The sequence below is a fragment of the Chiloscyllium punctatum genome, chromosome 15 (assembly GCF_047496795.1).
Source record: "Chiloscyllium punctatum isolate Juve2018m chromosome 15, sChiPun1.3, whole genome shotgun sequence".
In the NCBI taxonomy this organism is placed as follows: Eukaryota; Metazoa; Chordata; class Chondrichthyes; order Orectolobiformes; family Hemiscylliidae; genus Chiloscyllium; species Chiloscyllium punctatum.
The window spans coordinates 13,680,170-13,699,713 of record NC_092753.1 but is presented as its reverse complement, the minus strand read 5'-3'; the positions used below and the strand labels follow the sequence as shown (position 1 = coordinate 13,699,713).

Below are 19,544 nucleotides of genomic sequence, written 5' to 3'. Positions count from 1 at the left end.
CTGAAATGCTTTATTCCATATGCTCACAGTGAATCTATTCCTTTGCAAGTTCTGATGGCCTGTGACCAGTCATTGGGACATATTCAGGATATTATGTGATGCTGAGAGAATTGATGTGTCTGTACTTGGTATTGTTCCTAATGGTCTGGCTCAAGTGGACAAGGAACACTAAATAAAAATTAAATGACAAATAACAGTAATCCTTGATTCATGGCTTAATGTACTACTGTAGTACTATGCCACGTTTGGTTTCCGAGTTGTTAAGGAATATAAAGTGTGTATAAACTAATTGTTATCTCCTGAGCTGCCATTTCCAAAAATACACCAGCAGCCTACAACATCCAGAGATAACAACAGCTAATCCACATAAGGTTATCATTGCCTGTGATTGAGTCACTGTATATAATCAGCTAAGCAGTAACAGAGCTGTTCCTGAGGGACTCGCTGTACTGTCTAAAGCGGTGGCCAAGGCAGGTCTCAGCACACATCCACTTGCAATGGAACATTACAGGGCTGCCATGGTGCTGGGGGGAGTTGGAGATGCTCTGGGCTACAGGAACTCCATGTGGGAGAACTGCCCTTCAGGTGTGATGATTCTACAAGAACTGAAAGTTCTGGGTGGATTGGAAAGCATTACCTTAACAGAGGACAACTGGCCAGTCAGTGACGACACAGTTATGCACATAGTAACAGCGGAGGCGCTCATATCCGGTAAGGACCTAGCAAGCGTTTGACGTTTTATTATAGTGCAGTCCTAAGGAGTGCTGCACGGTTGGAAGGGTAACCCTGAAGGAGTGCTGCACGGTTGGAAGGGTAACCCCGAAGGAGTGCTGCACGGTTGGAAGGGTAACCCTGAAGGTGTACTGCACTGTTGGAAGTGTAATCACGAAGGAGTGCTGCACGGTTGCAAGTGTAGCCCGGACGGAGTGCTGCAATGTAGGAAGTGTAACACTGAAGGATTACTACGCTGTTGGAACTATAGCCTTGAATAAGGACTACAGTGTTGGAAGTGTAACCCTGAAGGAGTGCTGCATTGTTGGAAGTGTAGCCTTGAATAAGGATTGCAGGGTTGGATGTGTAGCCCGGAAGGAATACTGCGTTGTTGGATGCGTAACCCTGAAGGAATACTGCACGTTTGGAAGTGTAACCCTGGAGGAGTGCTACGCTCTTGGATGTGTAGAGCTGATGTCGTACTGCGCTGTTGGTAGGGTAGCCCTGACGGAGTATTGCGCTGATGGAAGTGTAACCCTGAAGGAGTACTGCAGTGTTGGAAGTGTAACCCTGAAGGAGTACTGCAGTGTTGGAAGTGTAACCCTGAAGGAGTGCTGCACTGTTAGAAGTGTAGCCCTGAAGGAGTGCTGCACTGTTGGAAGTGTAACCCTGAAGGGGTACTGCAGTGTTGGAAGTGTAACCCTGAAGGAGTGCTGCACTGTTGGAAGTGTAACCCTGAAGGGGTACTGCAGTGTTGGAAGTGTAACCCTGAAGGAGTGCTGCACTGTTGGAAGTGTAACCCTGAAGGGGTACTGCACTGTTGGAAGTGTAACCCTGAAGGGGTACTGCAGTGTTGGAAGTGTAACCCTGAAGGGGTACTGCACTGTTGGAAGTGTAACCCTGAAGGGGTACTGCAGTGTTGGAAGTGTAACCCTGAAGGGGTACTGCACTGTTGGAAGTGTAACCCTGAAGGGGTACTGCAGTGTTGGAAGTGTAACCCTGAAGGGGTACTGCACTGTTGGAAGTGTAACCCTGAAGGGGTACTGCAGTGTTGGAAGTGTAACCCTGAAGGGGTACTGCACTGTTGGAAGTGTAACCCTGAAGGAGTGCTGCAGTGTTGGAAGCGTAACCCTGAAGGTGTACTGCGCTGATGGAAGTGTAACCCTGAACGGGTACTGCACTGTTGGAAGTGTAACCCTGAAGGGGTACTGCACTGTTGGAAGTGTAGCCCTGAAGGAGTACTGCAGTGTTGGAAGTGTAAACCTGAAGGAGTGCTGCACTGTTGGAAGTGTAGCCCTGAAGGAGTGCTGCACTGTTGGAAGTGTAACCCTGAAGAGGTACTGCAGTGTTGGAAGTGTAACCCTGAAGGGCTACTGCACTGTTGGAAGTGTAACCCTGAAGGAGTACTGCACTGTTGGAAGTGTAGCCCTGAAGGAGAGCTGCACTGTTGGAAGGGTAACCCTGAAGGGGTACTGCACTGTTGAAAGTGTAACCCTGAAGGAGTACTGCAGTGTTGGAAGTGTAACCCTGAAGGGGTACTGCACTGTTGGAAGTGTAACCCTGAAGGGGTACTGCACTGTTGGAAGTGTAACCCTGAAGGAGTACTGCACTGTTGGAAGTGTAGCCCTGAAGGAGTGCTGCACTGTTGGAAGTGTAACCCTGAAGGGGTGCTGCACTGTTGGAAGTGTAACCCTGAAGGAGAGCTGCACGGTTGGAAGGGTAACCCTGAAGGGGTACTGCACTGTTGGAAGTGTAACCCTGAACGTGTACTGCACTGTTGGAAGTGTAACCCTGAAGGGGTACTGCACTGTTGGAAGTGTAACCCTGAAGGGGTACTGCACTGTTGGAAGTGTAACCCTGAAGGTGTACTGCACTGTTGGAAGTGTAACCCTGAAGGTGTACTGCGCTGTTGGAAGTGTAACCCTGAAGGTGTACTGCGCTGTTGGAAGTGTAACCCTGATGGTGTACTGCAGTGTTGGAAGTGTAACCCTGAAGGGGTACTGCACTGTTGGAAGTGTAACCCTGAAGGTGTACTGCTCTGTTGGAAGTGTAACCCTGAAGGTGTACTGCGCTGTTGGAAGTGTAACCCTGAAGGGGGACTGCGCTGTTGGAAGTGTAACCCTGAAGGGGTACTGCGCTGTTGGAAGTGTAACCCTGATGGTGTACTGCGCTGTTGGAAGTGTAACCCTGAAGGAGAGCTGCACTGTTGGAAGTGTAACCCTGATGGTGTACTGCAGTGTTGGAAGTGTAACCCTGAAGGGGTACTGCACTGTTGGAAGTGTAACCCTGAAGGTGTACTGCGCTGTTGGAAGTGTAACCCTGAAGGTGTACTGCGCTGTTGGAAGTGTAACCCTGAAGGGGTACTGCGCTGTTGGAAGTGTAACCCTGAAGGGGTACTGCGCTGTTGGAAGTGTAACCCTGATGGTGTACTGCGCTGTTGGAAGTGTAACCCTGAAGGGGTACTGCGCTGTTGGAAGTATAACCCTGAAGGTGTACTGCGCTGTTGGAAGTGTAACCCTGAAGGAGTACTGCGCTGTTGGAAGTGTAACCCTGAAGTGGTTCTGCACTGTTGGAAGTGTAACCCTGAAGGGGTACTGCGCTGTTGGAAGTGTAACCCTGAAGGGGTACTGCACTGTTGGAAGTGTAACCCTGAAGGAGTACTGCAGTGTTGGAAGTGTAACCCTGAAGGAGTACTGCGCTGTTGGAACTGTAACCCTGAAGGTGTACTGCAGTGTTGGAAGTGTAAACCTGAAGGTGTACTGCAGTGTTGGAAGTGTAACCCTGAAGGGGTACTGCGCTGTTGGAAGTGTAACCCTGAAGGTGTACTGCAGTGTTGGAAGTGTAACCCTGAAGGGGTACTGCGCTGTTGGAAGTGTAACCCTGAAGGGGTACTGCGCTGTTGGAAGTGTAACCCTGAAGGGGTACTGCACTGTTGGAAGTGTAACCCTGAAGGAGTACTGCAGTGTTGGAAGTGTAACCCTGAAGGAGTGCAGCGCTGTTGGAAGTGTAACCCTGAAGGTGTACTGCGCTGTTGGAAGTGTAACCCTGAAGGTGTACTGCAGTGTTGGAAGTGTAACCCTGACAGAGTATTGCGCTGTTGCAAGTGTAGCCCTGAAGGTGTACTGCGCGGTTGGCAGTGAAGCCGTGAAGGTGTACTGCGCGGTCGGAAGTGTAACCCTGAAGGAGTGCTGCACTGTTCCAAGTGTAGCCCTGAAGGAGTACTGCACTTTTGGAAGTGTAGCACAGACGGTGTACTACGCTGTTGGAAGTGTAGCCCAGAAGGAGTACTGCAGTGTTGGAAGTGTAGCCATGAAGGGGTACTGCACTGTTGGAAGTGTAGCCCTGAAGGGGTACTGCAGTGTTGGAAGTGTAACCCTGAAGGGGTACTGCAGTGTTGGAAGTGTAACCCTGAAGGGGTGCTGCACTGTTGGAAGTGTAACCCTGAAGGAGAGCTGCACGGTTGGAAGGGTAACCCTGAAGGGGTACTGCACTGTTGGAAGTGTAACCCTGAAGGGGTACTGCAGTGTTGGAAGTGTAAACCTGAAGGGGTGCTGCACTGTTGGAAGTGTAACCCTGAAGGAGAGCTGCACGGTTGGAAGGGTAACCCTGAAGGGGTGCTGCACGGTTGGAAGTGTAACCCTGAAGGAGAGCTGCACGGTTGGAAGTGTAACCCTGAAGGAGTGCTGCACTGTTGGAAGTGTAACCCTGAAGGGGTGCTGCACTGTTGGAAGTGTAACCCTGAAGGAGAGCTGCACGGTTGGAAGGGTAACCCTGAAGGGGTACTGCACTGTTGGAAGTGTAACCCTGAACGTGTACTGCACTGTTGGAAGTGTAACCCTGAAGGGGTACTGCACTGTTGGAAGTGTAAACCTGAAGGGGTACTGCACTGTTGGAAGTGTAACCCTGAAGGTGTACTGCACTGTTGGAAGTGTAACCCTGAAGGTGTACTGCGCTGTTGGAAGTGTAACCCTGAAGGTGTACTGCGCTGTTGGAAGTGTAACCCTGATGGTGTACTGCAGTGTTGGAAGTGTAACCCTGAAGGGGTACTGCACTGTTGGAAGTGTAACCCTGAAGGTGTACTGCGCTGTTGGAAGTGTAACCCTGAAGGTGTACTGCGCTGTTGGAAGTGTAACCCTGAAGGGGTACTGCGCTGTTGGAAGTGTAACCCTGAAGGGGTACTGCGCTGTTGGAAGTGCAACCCTGATGGTGTACTGCGCTGTTGGAAGTGTAACCCTGAAGGAGAGCTGCACTGTTGGAAGTGTAACCCTGATGGTGTACTGCAGTGTTGGAAGTGTAACCCTGAAGGGGTACTGCACTGTTGGAAGTGTAACCCTGAAGGTGTACTGCGCTGTTGGAAGTGTAACCCTGAAGGTGTACTGCGCTGTTGGAAGTGTAACCCTGAAGGGGTACTGCGCTGTTGGAAGTGTAACCCCAAAGGGGTACTGCGCTGTTGGAAGTGTAACCCTGATGGTGTACTGCGCTGTTGGAAGTGTAACCCTGAAGGGGTACTGCGCTGTTGGAAGTGTAACCCTGAAGGTGTACTGCGCTGTTGGAAGTGTAACCCTGAAGGGGTACTGCGCTGTTGGAAGTGTAACCCTGAAGGGGTACTGCGCTGTTGGAAGTGTAACCCTGATGGTGTACTGCGCTGTTGGAAGTGTAACCCTGAAGGGGTACTGCGCTGTTGGAAGTGTAACCCTGAAGGGGTACTGCACTGTTGGAAGTGTAACCCTGAAGGGCTACTGCGCTGTTGGAAGTGTAGCCCTGAAGGAGTACGGCGCTGTTGGAAGTGTAACTCTGAAGGGGTACTGCACTGTTGGAAGTGTAACCCTGAAGGAGTACTGCAGTGTTGGAAATGTAACCCTGAAGGTGTACTGCGCTGTTGGAAGTGTAACCCTGAAGGAGTACTGCAGTGTTGGAAATGTAACCCTGAAGGTGTACTGCGCTGTTGGAAGTGTAACCCTGAAGGAGTACTGCGCTGTTGGAAGTGTAACCCTGAAGGTGTACTGCTGTTGGAAGTGTAACCCTGAAGGTGGACTGCAGTGTTGGAAGTGTAACCCTGAAGGTGTACTGCGCTGTTGGAAGTGTAACCCTGAAGGAGAGCTGCACTGTTGGAAGTGGAACACAAAAGGATTACCACACTGTTGGAACTGTAGCCTTGAATAAGGACTGCACTGTTGGAAGTGTAACCCTGAAGGAGTGCTACGCTGTTGGATGTGCAGAGCTGATGTCGTACTGCGCTGTTGGTAGGGTAGCCCTGACAGAGTATTGTGCTGTTGCAAGTGTAGCCCTGAAGGTGTACTGCGCGGTTGGCAGTGAAGCCGTGAAGGTGTACTGCGCGGTTGGAAGTGTAACCCTGAAGGGGTACTGCGCTGTTGGAAGTGTAACCCTGATGGTGTACTGCGCTGTTGGAAGTGTAACCCTGAAGGAGAGCTGCACTGTTGGAAGTGTAACCCTGATGGTGTACTGCAGTGTTGGAAGTGTAACCCTGAAGGAGTACTGCACTGTTGGAAGTGTAACCCTGAAGGTGTACTGCGCTGTTGGAAGTGTAACCCTGAAGGTGTACTGCGCTGTTGGAAGTGTAACCCTGAAGGGGTACTGCGCTGTTGGAAGTGTAACCCTGAAGGGGTACTGCGCTGTTGGAAGTGTAACCCTGATGGTGTACTGCGCTGTTGGAAGTGTAACCCTGAAGGGGTACTGCGCTGTTGGAAGTATAACCCTGAAGGTGTACTGTGCTGTTGGAAGTGTAACCCTGAAGGAGTACTGCGCTGTTGGAAGTGTAACCCTGAAGTGGTTCTGCACTGTTGGAAGTGTAACCCTGAAGGGGTACTGCGCTGTTGGAAGTGTAACCCTGAAGGGGTACTGCACTGTTGGAAGTGTAACCCTGAAGGAGTACTGCAGTGTTGGAAGTGTAACCCTGAAGGAGTACTGCGCTGTTGGAAGTGTAACCCTGAAGGTGTACTGCAGTGTTGGAAGTGTAACCCTGAAGGTGTACTGCGCTGTTGGAAGTGTAACCCTGAAGGTGTACTGCAGTGTTGGAAGTGTAACCCTGAAGGAGTACTGCGCTGTTGGAAGTGTAACCCTGAAGGTGTACTGCAGTGTTGGAAGTGTAACCCTGAAGGTGTACTGCGCTGTTGGAAGTGTAACCCTGAAGGAGAGCTGCACTGTTGGAAGTGGAACACAAAAGGATTACCACACTGTTGGAACTGTAGCCTTGATTAAGGACTGCACTGTTGGAAGTGTAACCCTGAAGGAGTTCTACGCTGTTGGATGTGTAGAGCTGATGTCATACTGCGCTGTTGGTAGGGTAGCCCTGACAGAGTATTGCGCTGTTGCAAGTGTAGCCCTGAAGGTGTACTGCGCGGTTGGCAGTGAAGCCGTGAAGGTGTACTGCGCGGTTGGAAGTGTAACCCTGAAGGAGTGCTGCACTGTTCCAAGTGTAGCCCTGAAGGAGTACTGCACTTTTGGAAGTGTAGCCCAGACGGTGTACTACGCTGTTGGAAGTGTAGCCCAGAAGGAGTACTGCAGTGTTGGAAGTGTAGCCCTGAAGGGGTACTGCACTGTTGGAAGTGTAGCCCTGAAGGGGTACTGCACTGTTGGAAGTGTAGCCCTGAAGGGGTACTGCAGTGTTGGAAGTGTAACCCTGAAGGGGTACTGCAGTGTTGGAAGTGTAACCCTGAAGGGGTGCTGCACTGTTGGAAGTGTAACCCTGAAGGAGAGCTGCACGGTTGGAAGGGTAACCCTGAAGGGGTACTGCACTGTTGGAAGTGTAACCCTGAAGGGGTACTGCACTGTTGGAAGTGTAACCCTGAAGGGGTACTGCAGTGTTGGAAGTGTAACCCTGAAGGGGTGCTGCACTGTTGGAAGTGTAACCCTGAAGGAGAGCTGCACGGTTGGAAGGGTAACCCTGAAGGGGTGCTGCACGGTTGGAAGTGTAACCCTGAAGGAGAGCTGCACGGTTGGAAGTGTAACCCTGAAGGAGTGCTGCACTGTTGGAAGTGTAACCCTGAAGGAGTGCTGCACTGTTGGAAGTGTAACCCTGAAGGGGTACTGCACTGTTGGAAGTGTAACCCTGAAGGGGTGCTGCACTGTTGGAAGTGTAACCCTGAAGGAGAGCTGCACGGTTGGAAGGGTAACCCTGAAGGGGTACTGCAGTGTTGGAAGTGTAACCCTGAAGGGGTACTGCAGTGTTGGAAGTGTAACCCTGAAGGGGTACTGCACTGTTGGAAGTGTAACCCTGAAGGGGTACTGCAGTGTTGGAAGTGTAACCCTGAAGGGGTACTGCACTGTTGGAAGTGTAACCCTGAAGGAGTGCTGCAGTGTTGGAAGCGTAACCCTGAAGGTGTACTGCGCTGATGGAAGTGTAACCCTGAAGGGGTACTGCACTGTTGGAAGTGTAACCCTGAAGGGGTACTGCACTGTTGGAAGTGTAGCCCTGAAGGAGTACTGCAGTGTTGGAAGTGTAAACCTGAAGGAGTGCTGCACTGTTGGAAGTGTAGCCCTGAAGGAGTGCTGCACTGTTGGAAGTGTAACCCTGAAGAGGTACTGCAGTGTTGGAAGTGTAACCCTGAAGGGGTACTGCAATGTTGGAAGTGTAACCCTGAAGGAGTACTGCACTGTTGGAAGTGTAGCCCTGAAGGAGAGCTGCACTGTTGGAAGGGTAACCCTGAAGGGGTACTGCACTGTTGGAAGTGTAACCCTGAAGGAGTACTGCAGTGTTGGAAGTGTAACCCTGAAGGGGTACTGCACTGTTGGAAGTGTAACCCTGAAGGGGTACTGCACTGTTGGAAGTGTAACCCTGAAGGAGTACTGCACTGTTGGAAGTGTAGCCCTGAAGGAGTGCTGCACTGTTGGAAGTGTAACCCTGAAGGGGTGCTGCACTGTTGGAAGTGTAACCCTGAAGGAGAGCTGCACGGTTGGAAGGGTAACCCTGAAGGTGTACTGCGCTGATGGAAGTGTAACCCTGAAGGGGTACTGCACTGTTGGAAGTGTAACCCTGAAGGGGTACTGCACTGTTGGAAGTGTAGCCCTGAAGGAGTACTGCAGTGTTGGAAGTGTAAACCTGAAGGAGTGCTGCACTGTTGGAAGTGTAGCCCTGAAGGAGTGCTGCACTGTTGGAAGTGTAACCCTGAAGAGGTACTGCAGTGTTGGAAGTGTAACCCTGAAGGGGTACTGCACTGTTGGAAGTGTAACCCTGAAGGAGTACTGCACTGTTGGAAGTGTAGCCCTGAAGGAGTGCTGCACTGTTGGAAGTGTAACCCTGAAGAGGTACTGCAGTGTTGGAAGTGTAACCCTGAAGGTGTACTGCGCTGTTGGAAGTGTAACCCTGAAGGAGTACTGCAGTGTTGGAAATGTAACCCTGAAGGTGTACTGCGCTGTTGGAAGTGTAACCCTGAAGGAGTACTGCGCTGTTGGAAGTGTAAACCTGAAGGAGTACTGCGCTGTTGGAAGTGTAACCCTTAAGGTGTACTGCAGTGTTGGAAGTGTAACCCTGAAGGGGTACTGCAGTGTTGGAAGTGTAACCCTGAAGGGGTACTGCACTGTTGGAAGTGTAACCCTGAAGGAGTGCTGCAGTGTTGGAAGCGTAACCCTGAAGGTGTACTGCGCTGATGGAAGTGTAACCCTGAAGGGGTACTGCACTGTTGGAAGTGTAACCCTGAAGGGGTACTGCACTGTTGGAAGTGTAACCCTGAAGGGGTACTGCAGTGTTGGAAGTGTAACCCTGAAGGGGTACTGCACTGTTGGAAGTGTAACCCTGAAGGAGTGCTGCACTGTTGGAAGCATAACCCTGAAGGTGTACTGCGCTGATGGAAGTGTAACCCTGAAGGGGTACTGCACTGTTGGAAGTGTAACCCTGAAGGGGTACTGCACTGTTGGAAGTGTAGCCCTGAAGGAGTACTGCAGTGTTGGAAGTGTAAACCTGAAGGAGTGCTGCACTGTTGGAAGTGTAGCCCTGAAGGAGTGCTGCACTGTTGGAAGTGTAACCCTGAAGAGGTACTGCAGTGTTGGAAGTGTAACCCTGAAGGGGTACTGCACTGTTGGAAGTGTAACCCTGAAGGAGTACTGCACTGTTGGAAGTGTAGCCCTGAAGGAGAGCTGCACTGTTGGAAGGGTAACCCTGAAGGGGTACTGCACTGTTGGAAGTGTAACCCTGAAGGAGTACTGCAGTGTTGGAAGTGTAACCCTGAAGGGGTACTGCACTGTTGGAAGTGTAACCCTGAAGGGGTACTGCACTGTTGGAAGTGTAACCCTGAAGGAGTACTGCACTGTTGGAAGTGTAGCCCTGAAGGAGTGCTGCACTGTTGGAAGTGTAACCCTGAAGGGGTGCTGCACTGTTGGAAGTGTAACCCTGAAGGAGAGCTGCACGGTTGGAAGGGTAACCCTGAAGGGGTACTGCACTGTTGGAAGTGTAACCCTGAACGTGTACTGCACTGTTGGAAGTGTAACCCTGAAGGGGTACTGCACTGTTGGAAGTGTAACCCTGAAGGGGTACTGCACTGTTGGAAGTGTAACCCTGAAGGTGTACTGCACTGTTGGAAGTGTAACCCTGAAGGTGTACTGCGCTGTTGGAAGTGTAACCCTGAAGGTGTACTGCGCTGTTGGAAGTGTAACCCTGATGGTGTACTGCAGTGTTGGAAGTGTAACCCTGAAGGGTTACTGCACTGTTGGAAGTGTAACCCTGAAGGTGTACTGCTCTGTTGGGAGTGTAACCCTGAAGGTGTACTGCGCTGTTGGAAGTGTAACCCTGAAGGGGGACTGCGCTGTTGGAAGTGTAACCCTGAAGGGGTACTGCGCTGTTGGAAGTGTAACCCTGATGGTGTACTGCGCTGTTGGAAGTGTAACCCTGAAGGAGAGCTGCACTGTTGGAAGTGTAACCCTGATGGTGTACTGCAGTGTTGGAAGTGTAACCCTGACGGGGTACTGCACTGTTGGAAGTGTAACCCTGAAGGTGTACTGCGCTGTTGGAAGTGTAACCCTGAAGGTGTACTGTGCTGTTGGAAGTGTAACCCTGAAGGGGTACTGCGCTGTTGGACGTGTAACCCTGAAGGGGTACTGCGCTGTTGGAAGTGTAACCCTGATGGTGTACTGCGCTGTTGGAAGTGTAACCCTGAAGGGGTACTGCGCTGTTGGAAGTGTAACCCTGAAGGGGTACTGCACTGTTGGAAGTGTAACCCTGAAGGAGTACTGCAGTGTTGGAAGTGTAACCCTGAAGGAGTACTGCGCTGTTGGAAGTGTAACCCTGAAGGGGTACTGCACTGTTGGAAGTGTAACCCTGAAGGGGTACTGCGCTGTTGGAAGTGTAACCCTGAAGGGGTACTGCACTGTTCGAAGTGTAACCCTGAAGGAGTACTGCAGTGTTGGAAGTGTAACCCTGAAGGTGTACTGCGCTGTTGGAAGTGTAGCCCTGAAGGAGTACTGCAGTGTTGGAAGTGTAACCCTGACAGAGTATTGCGCTGTTGCAAGTGTAGCCCTGAAGGTGTTCTGCGCGGTTGGCAGTGAAGCCGTGAAGGTGTACTGCGCGGTTGGAAGTGTAACCCTGAAGGAGTGCTGCACTGTTCCAAGTGTAGCCCTGAATGAGTACTGCACTTTTGGAAGTGTAGCCCAGACGGTGTACTACGCTGTTGGAAGTGTAGCCCAGAAGGAGTGCTGTGCTGTTCGAAGTGTAACCCTGAAGGAGTACTGCAGTGTTGGAAGTGTAGCCCTGAAGGGGTACTGCACTGTTGGAAGTGTAGCCCTGAAGGGGTACTGCAGTGTTGGAAGTGTAACCCTGAAGGGGTACTGCAGTGTTGGAAGTGTAACCCTGAAGGGGTGCTGCACTGTTGGAAGTGTAACCCTGAAGGAGAGCTGCACGGTTGGAAGGGTAACCCTGAAGGGGTGCTGCACTGTTGGAAGTGTAACCCTGAAGGAGAGCTGCACGGTTGGAAGTGTAACCCTGAAGGAGTACTGCAGTGTTGGAAGTGTAGCCCTGAAGGGGTACTGCACTGTTGGAAGTGTAGCCCTGAAGGGGTACTGCAGTGTTGGAAGTGTAACCCTGAAGGGGTACTGCAGTGTTGGAAGTGTAACCCTGAAGGGGTGCTGCACTGTTGGAAGTGTAACCCTGAAGGAGAGCTGCACGGTTGGAAGGGTAACCCTGAAGGGGTGCTGCACTGTTGGAAGTGTAACCCTGAAGGAGAGCTGCACGGTTGGAAGGGTAACCCTGAAGGGGTACTGCACTGTTGGAAGTGTAACCCTGAAGGGGTACTGCACTGTTGGAAGTGTAACCCTGAAGGGGTACTGCAGTGTTGGAAGTGTAACCCTGAAGGGGTGCTGCACTGTTGGAAGTGTAACCCTGAAGGAGAGCTGCACGGTTGGAAGGGTAACCCTGAAGGGGTGCTGCACTGTTGGAAGTGTAACCCTGAAGGAGAGCTGCACGGTTGGAAGTGTAACCCTGAAGGAGTGCTGCACTGTTGGAAGTGTAACCCTGAAGGGGTGCTGCACTGTTGGAAGTGTAACCCTGAAGGAGAGCTGCACGGTTGGAAGGGTAACCCTGAAGGGGTACTGCACTGTTGGAAGTGTAAACCTGAAGGGGTACTGCACTGTTGGAAGTGTAACCCTGAAGGTGTACTGCACTGTTGGAAGTGTAACCCTGAAGGTGTACTGCGCTGTTGGAAGTGTAACCCTGAAGGTGTACTGCGCTGTTGGAAGTGTAACCCTGATGGTGTACTGCAGTGTTGGAAGTGTAACCCTGAAGGGGTACTGCACTGTTGGAAGTGTAACCCTGAAGGTGTACTGCGCTGTTGGAAGTGTAACCCTGAAGGTGTACTGCGCTGTTGGAAGTGTAACCCTGAAGGGGTACTGCGCTGTTGGAAGTGTAACCCTGAAGGGGTACTGCGCTGTTGGAAGTGTAACCCTGATGGTGTACTGCGCTGTTGGAAGTGTAACCCTGAAGGGGTACTGCACTGTTGGAAGTGTAACCCTGAAGGGGTACTGCACTGTTGGAAGTGTAACCCTGAAGGGGTACTGCACTGTTGGAAGTGTAACCCTGAAGGGGTGCTGCACTGTTGGAAGTGTAACCCTGAAGGAGAGCTGCACGGTTGGAAGGGTAACCCTGAAGGTGTACTGCGCTGATGGAAGTGTAACCCTGAAGGGGTGCTGCACTGTTGGAAGTGTAACCCTGAAGGAGAGCTGCACGGTTGGAAGGGTAACCCTGAAGGGGTACTGCACTGTTGGAAGTGTAACCCTGAACGTGTACTGCACTGTTGGAAGTGTAACCCTGAAGGGGTACTGCACTGTTGGAAGTGTAACCCTGAAGGGGTACTGCACTGTTGGAAGTGTAACCCTGAAGGTGTACTGCACTGTTGGAAGTGTAACCCTGAAGGTGTACTGCGCTGTTGGAAGTGTAACCCTGAAGGTGTACTGCGCTGTTGGAAGTGTAACCCTGATGGTGTACTGCAGTGTTGGAAGTGTAACCCTGAAGGGTTACTGCACTGTTGGAAGTGTAACCCTGAAGGTGTACTGCTCTGTTGGGAGTGTAACCCTGAAGGTGTACTGCGCTGTTGGAAGTGTAACCCTGAAGGGGGACTGCGCTGTTGGAAGTGTAACCCTGAAGGGGTACTGCGCTGTTGGAAGTGTAACCCTGATGGTGTACTGCGCTGTTGGAAGTGTAACCCTGAAGGAGAGCTGCACTGTTGGAAGTGTAACCCTGATGGTGTACTGCAGTGTTGGAAGTGTAACCCTGAAGGGGTACTGCACTGTTGGAAGTGTAACCCTGAAGGTGTACTGCGCTGTTGGAAGTGTAACCCTGAAGGTGTACTGTGCTGTTGGAAGTGTAACCCTGAAGGGGTACTGCGCTGTTGGACGTGTAACCCTGAAGGGGTACTGCGCTGTTGGAAGTGTAACCCTGATGGTGTACTGCGCTGTTGGAAGTGTAACCCTGAAGGGGTACTGCGCTGTTGGAAGTGTAACCCTGAAGGGGTACTGCACTGTTGGAAGTGTAACCCTGAAGGAGTACTGCAGTGTTGGAAGTGTAACCCTGAAGGAGTACTGCGCTGTTGGAAGTGTAACCCTGAAGGGGTACTGCACTGTTGGAAGTGTAACCCTGAAGGGGTACTGCGCTGTTGGAAGTGTAACCCTGAAGGGGTACTGCACTGTTCGAAGTGTAACCCTGAAGGAGTACTGCAGTGTTGGAAGTGTAACCCTGAAGGTGTACTGCGCTGTTGGAAGTGTAGCCCTGAAGGAGTACTGCGCTGTTGGAAGTGTAACCCTGATGGTGTACTGCGCTGTTGGAAGTGTAACCCTGAAGGAGTACTGCACTGTTGGAAGTGTAGCCCTGAAGGAGTACTGCGCTGTTGGAAGTGTAACCCTGAAGGTGTACTGCGCTGTTGGAAGTGTAGCCCTGAAGGAGTACTGCGCTGTTGGAAGTGTAACCCTGAAGGTGTACTGCAGTGTTGGAAGTGTAACCCTGAAGGTGTACTGCGCTGTTGGAAGTGTAACCCTGAAGGAGAGCTGCACTGTTGGAAGTGGAACACAAAAGGATTACCACACTGTTGGAACTGTAGCCTTGAATAAGGACTGCACTGTTGGAAGTGTAACCCTGAAGGAGTGCTACGCTGTTGGATGTGTAGAGCTGATGTCATACTGCGCTGTTGGTAGGGTAGCCCTGACAGAGTATTGCGCTGTTGCAAGTGTAGCCCTGAAGGTGTTCTGCGCGGTTGGCAGTGAAGCCGTGAAGGTGTACTGCGCGGTTGGAAGTGTAACCCTGAAGGAGTGCTGCACTGTTCCAAGTGTAGCCCTGAATGAGTACTGCACTTTTGGAAGTGTAGCCCAGACGGTGTACTACGCTGTTGGAAGTGTAGCACAGAAGGTGTGCTGTGCTGTTCGAAGTGTAACCCTGAAGGAGTACTGCAGTGTTGGAAGTGTAGCCCTGAAGGGGTACTGCACTGTTGGAAGTGTAGCCCTGAAGGGGTACTGCAGTGTTGGAAGTGTAACCCTGAAGGGGTACTGCAGTGTTGGAAGTGTAACCCTGAAGGGGTGCTGCACTGTTGGAAGTGTAACCCTGAAGGAGAGCTGCACGGTTGGAAGGGTAACCCTGAAGGGGTGCTGCACTGTTGGAAGTGTAACCCTGAAGGAGAGCTGCACGGTTGGAAGGGTAACCCTGAAGGGGTACTGCACTGTTGGAAGTGTAACCCTGAAGGGGTACTGCACTGTTGGAAGTGTAACCCTGAAGGGGTACTGCAGTGTTGGAAGTGTAACCCTGAAGGGGTGCTGCACTGTTGGAAGTGTAACCCTGAAGGAGAGCTGCACGGTTGGAAGGGTAACCCTGAAGGGGTACTGCACTGTTGGAAGTGTAACCCTGAAGGAGAGCTGCACGGTTGGAAGTGTAACCCTGAAGGAGTGCTGCACTGTTGGAAGTGTAACCCTGAAGGGGTGCTGCACTGTTGGAAGTGTAACCCTGAAGGAGAGCTGCACGGTTGGAAGGGTAACCCTGAAGGGGTACTGCACTGTTGGAAGTGTAACCCTGAACGTGTACTGCACTGTTGGAAGTGTAACCCTGAAGGGGTACTGCACTGTTGGAAGTGTAAACCTGAAGGGGTACTGCACTGTTGGAAGTGTAACCCTGAAGGTGTACTGCACTGTTGGAAGTGTAACCCTGAAGGTGTACTGCGCTGTTGGAAGTGTAACCCTGAAGGTGTACTGCGCTGTTGGAAGTGTAACCCTGATGGTGTACTGCAGTTTTGGAAGTGTAACCCTGAAGGGGTACTGCACTGTTGGAAGTGTAACCCTGGAGGTGTACTGCGCTGTTGGAAGTGTAACCCTGAAGGTGTACTGCGCTGTTGGAAGTGTAACCCTGAAGGGGTACTGCGCTGTTGGAAGTGTAACCCTGAAGGGGTACTGCGCTGTTGGAAGTGCAACCCTGATGGTGTACTGCGCTGTTGGAAGTGTAACCCTGAAGGAGAGCTGCACTGTTGGAAGTGTAACCCTGATTGTGTACTGCAGTGTTGGAAGTGTAACCCTGAAGGGGTACTGCGCTGTTGGAAGTGTAACCCTGAAGGAGTGCTGCACTGTTGGAAGTGTAACCCTGAAGGTGTACTGCGCTGTTGGAAGTGTAACCCTGAAGGAGAGCTGCACTGTTGGAAGTGTAACCCTGATGGTGTACTGCAGTGTTGGAAGTGTAACCCTGAAGGTGAACTGCGCTGTTGGAAGTGTAACCCTGAAGGTGTACTGCGCTGTTGGAAGTGTAACCCTGAAGGGGTACTGCGCTGTTGGAAGTGTAACCCTGAAGGGGTACTGCGCTGTTGGAAGTGTAACCCTGATGGTGTACTGCGCTGTTGGAAGTGTAACCCTGAAGGGGTACTGCGCTGTTGGAAGTGTAACCCTGAAGGTGTACTGCGCTGTTGGAAGTGTAACCCTGAAGGGGTACTGCGCTGTTGGAAGTGTAACCCTGAAGGGGTACTGCGTTGTTGGAAGTGTAACCCTGATGGTGTACTGCACTGTTGGAAGTGTAACCCTGAAGGGGTACTGCGCTGTTGGAAGTGTAACCCTGAAGGGGTACTGCACTGTTGGAAGTGTAACCCTGAAGGGCTACTGCGCTGTTGGAAGTGTAGCCCTGAAGGAGTACTGCGCTGTTGGAAGTGTAACTCTGAAGGGGTACTGCACTGTTGGAAGTGTAACCCTGAAGGAGTACTGCAGTGTTGGAAATGTAACCCTGAAGGTGTACTGCGCTGTTGGAAGTGTAACCCTGAAGGAGTACTGCAGTGTTGGAAATGTAACCCTGAAGGAGTACTGCAGTGTTGGAAATGTAACCCTGAAGGTGTACTGCGCTGTTGGAAGTGTAACCCTGAAGGAGTACTGCGCTGTTGGAAGTGTAACCCTGAAGGAGTACTGCGCTGTTGGAAGTGTAACCCTGAAGGTGTACTGCAGTGTTGGAAGTGTAACCCTGAAGGTGTACTGCGCTGTTGGAAGTGTAACCCTGAAGGAGAGCTGCACTGTTGGAAGTGGAACACAAAAGGATTACCACACTGTTGGAACTGTAGCCTTGAATAAGGACTGCACTGTTGGAAGTGTAACCCTGAAGGAGTGCTACGCTGTTGGATGTGTAGAGCTGATGTCGTACTGCGCTGTTGGTAGGGTAGCCCTGACAGAGTATTGTGCTGTTGCAAGTGTAGCCCTGAAGGTGTACTGCGCGGTTGGCAGTGAAGCCGTGAATGTGTACTGCGCGGTTGGAAGTGTAACCCTGAAGGAGTGCTGCACTGTTCCAAGTGTAGCCCTGAAGGAGTACTGCACTTTTGGAAGTGTAGCCCAGACAGTGTACTACGCTGTTGGAAGTGTAGCCCGGAAGGAGTGCTGTGCTGTTCGAAGTGTAACCCTGAAGGAGTACTGCACTGTTGGATGTGTAGCCCTGAAGGAGTACTGCACTGTTGGAAATGTAGCCCTGAAGGAGTGCAGCGCTGTTGGAAGTGTAGCCGTGAAGGAGTACTGCGCTGTTGGAAGTGTAACCCTGAAGGGGTGCTGCACTGTTGGAAGTGCAGTCGGAAGGAGGACTGCGCTGTTGCAAGTGTAACCCTGAAGGAGGACTGCGCTGTTGCAAGTGTAACCCTGAAGGAGGACTGCGCTGTTGCAAGTGTAACCCTGAACGAGTGCTGCACTGTTGGAAGTGTAACCCTGAAGGAGTACTGCACTGTTGGAAGTGTAGCCCTGAAGGAGTGCTGCGCTGTTGGAAGTGTAACCCTGAAGGGGTGCTGCACTGTTGGAAGTGTAGCCCTGAAGGAGTGCTGCGCTGTTGGAAGTGTAACCCTGAAGGAGTACTGCACTGTTGGAAGTGTAACCCTGAAGGGGTGCTGCACTGTTGGAAGTGTAGCCGTGAAGGAGTTCTGCGCTGTTGGAAGTGCAGTGTTGGGGTGGGGTGATGTCTGCATGGATTGATGTAAGTGGTGCCATTTTCCTTTTCAGAGAAGAGCAGGAGAAGTTTGTAGCCTGTCCAGTGTCCTACCCAATATGTATCAGAAATATGAGATCCCTAAATCAGGGAATCTGCCCACTTCAGGTGGACAGTTAGTGTGCCCCTTAGCTGCTGCCCTGTTGTCTCCGTCACTACAATAACTACACTTGCAAGTTGCTTCAATAGCTTCAAATAGCCTTTAGCTGCCCTGATGGTTTGTGATAGTTGCTATATAATTGCGATTTCTGTTTGTTGATAATGCATCTACTGATACCCGCCAGATGGCACAATGCCTCCTGGAACGTCCTGGCCCGGCCCCAGCTAGGAAGCTGCGGCTGATGCCCAGTTAATTGCAGGTTCAAGTACTTGGAGGTCACTAACCGTGCCATCCTGCAGCATGTTGAACCGCAGCAAACGTCCTCCTCACATGCCTAAACCACCTGGGGGTTTTGGGACTGAGAGCAGTGATACCGTAAGGAAGGGGTCACATGAAGATTTGTGTGAAAGTTCTAGTGTGATGACCCACCAGAGTGATACACTGTAAATTGAGCCTCATTATTCTCAGAGTTGCACCTAATGTTAATTCTTTTTTGTGTGCACAGCATCTCAATTTGTCTTACTTTTAGACTAAGGTTGATATAAAATATGAACCAGGTTTCTGTACTCAACAAGATTTTTTACTTATTATACGTAACTAGACTATAGTATCAGATAAACAGATATAAACCATTTGGAGAAAGCAATGACTACAGATGCTGGAGATCAGAGTCCAGAGTGTGGTGCTGGAAAAGCACAGCAGGTCAGGCAGCATCCCAGGAGCAGGAGGATCCACGTTTTGGGTGTAAGCCCTTCATCAGGAATGTTGGGAGGGTGGGGTGGGGGAGAAGATGGCTGAGAAATAAATAGGAGGGTGGGGCTGGGGCTGGAGGAAGGTAGCTGGGAAGGTGATAGGTGGATAGAGGTCGGGGGTGATGGTGATAGGCTGGAGAAGAGGATGGAGTGGATAGGCGGGAAGGAAGATGGACAGGTAGGACAGGTCAAGAGGGCAATGCCGAGTTGGAAGGTTGGATCTGGGATAAGGTGGTGGGGTGGGGGGAGGGGCGCGGGAGATGAGGAAACTAGTGAAATCGACATTGATTCTGTGTGGTTGGAAGGTCCCAAGGTGGAAGATGAGATGTTCTGCCTCAGTTGGGTGGCTAGAATTTGGCAGTAGGGGAGGCCCAGGACTTGCACATCTTTGGTGGAGTGGAAGAAGGAGTTGAAGTGATCACCCATGGGGCGGTGGGGTTGTTTGGTACGTGTGTCCCAGAGATGCTCCCTGAAATGTTCCGCAAGTTGGCGTCCTGTCTCCCCAGTGTAGAGGAGACCACATCGAGAGCAGTGGACACAGTAGATGAGGTGTTTGGATGTGCAGGATAATGTCTGCTGAATGTGGAAGGATCTTTTGGGCCCTTGGACGAAAGCGAGGGGAGAGGGGTGGGTGTTGGTTTTGCACTGCTTGTGGTGGCAAGGGAAGGTGCTGGGGTTGGGGGGTGGGTTGGTGGGGGGCATGGACCAAATGAGGGAGTCGCAGAGGGAGTGGTCTCTGCAGAATGCCAATAGGGATGGGGAGGGAAATATCTTCTGGTGGTGGGGTCTGACTGTAGGTGGCGGAGATGGCAGAGGGTAATGCGCTGTATTCGGAGATTGGTGGGGTGGAAGTGAGGACGGGGGGAGTGGGGGTATTCTATCCCCCTTAACATGTACCATTGGCATGTAAGATTACTAACTCATCTGACACACACACACACACGAAATAAACTAGAAAGTTGGCTCGGTGATCTTTACTCCCACATTCCAATGCTGAGATTTTCAGCCAACCAGGCCCTTGGCGTTCACTTGTCTTTTTCGGAAAGCTTCTGCTGGGTTTTTAAGAAGT

At 51.4% G+C, this 19,544-nt stretch overlaps 1 protein-coding gene across 2 annotated transcripts in view; it reads left to right on the top strand.

Moving 5' to 3' along the window:
- The first annotated feature begins 429 nt into the window (after nt 1-429).
- Nucleotides 430-19,544, top strand: part of adprhl1 (ADP-ribosylhydrolase like 1) — a 53,395-nt gene continuing 34,280 nt past the window's right edge. The window contains exon 1 of one of the 2 annotated variants that reach the window (XM_072584672.1): nt 430-711. In XM_072584672.1, the coding sequence (XP_072440773.1) occupies nt 498-711 (214 nt within the window). In that variant the 5' untranslated portion in view covers nt 430-497. Of the gene's footprint in view, nt 712-827; nt 847-19,544 lie in introns of those variants that run through there. The other variant, XM_072584674.1, reaches the window with a different exon arrangement.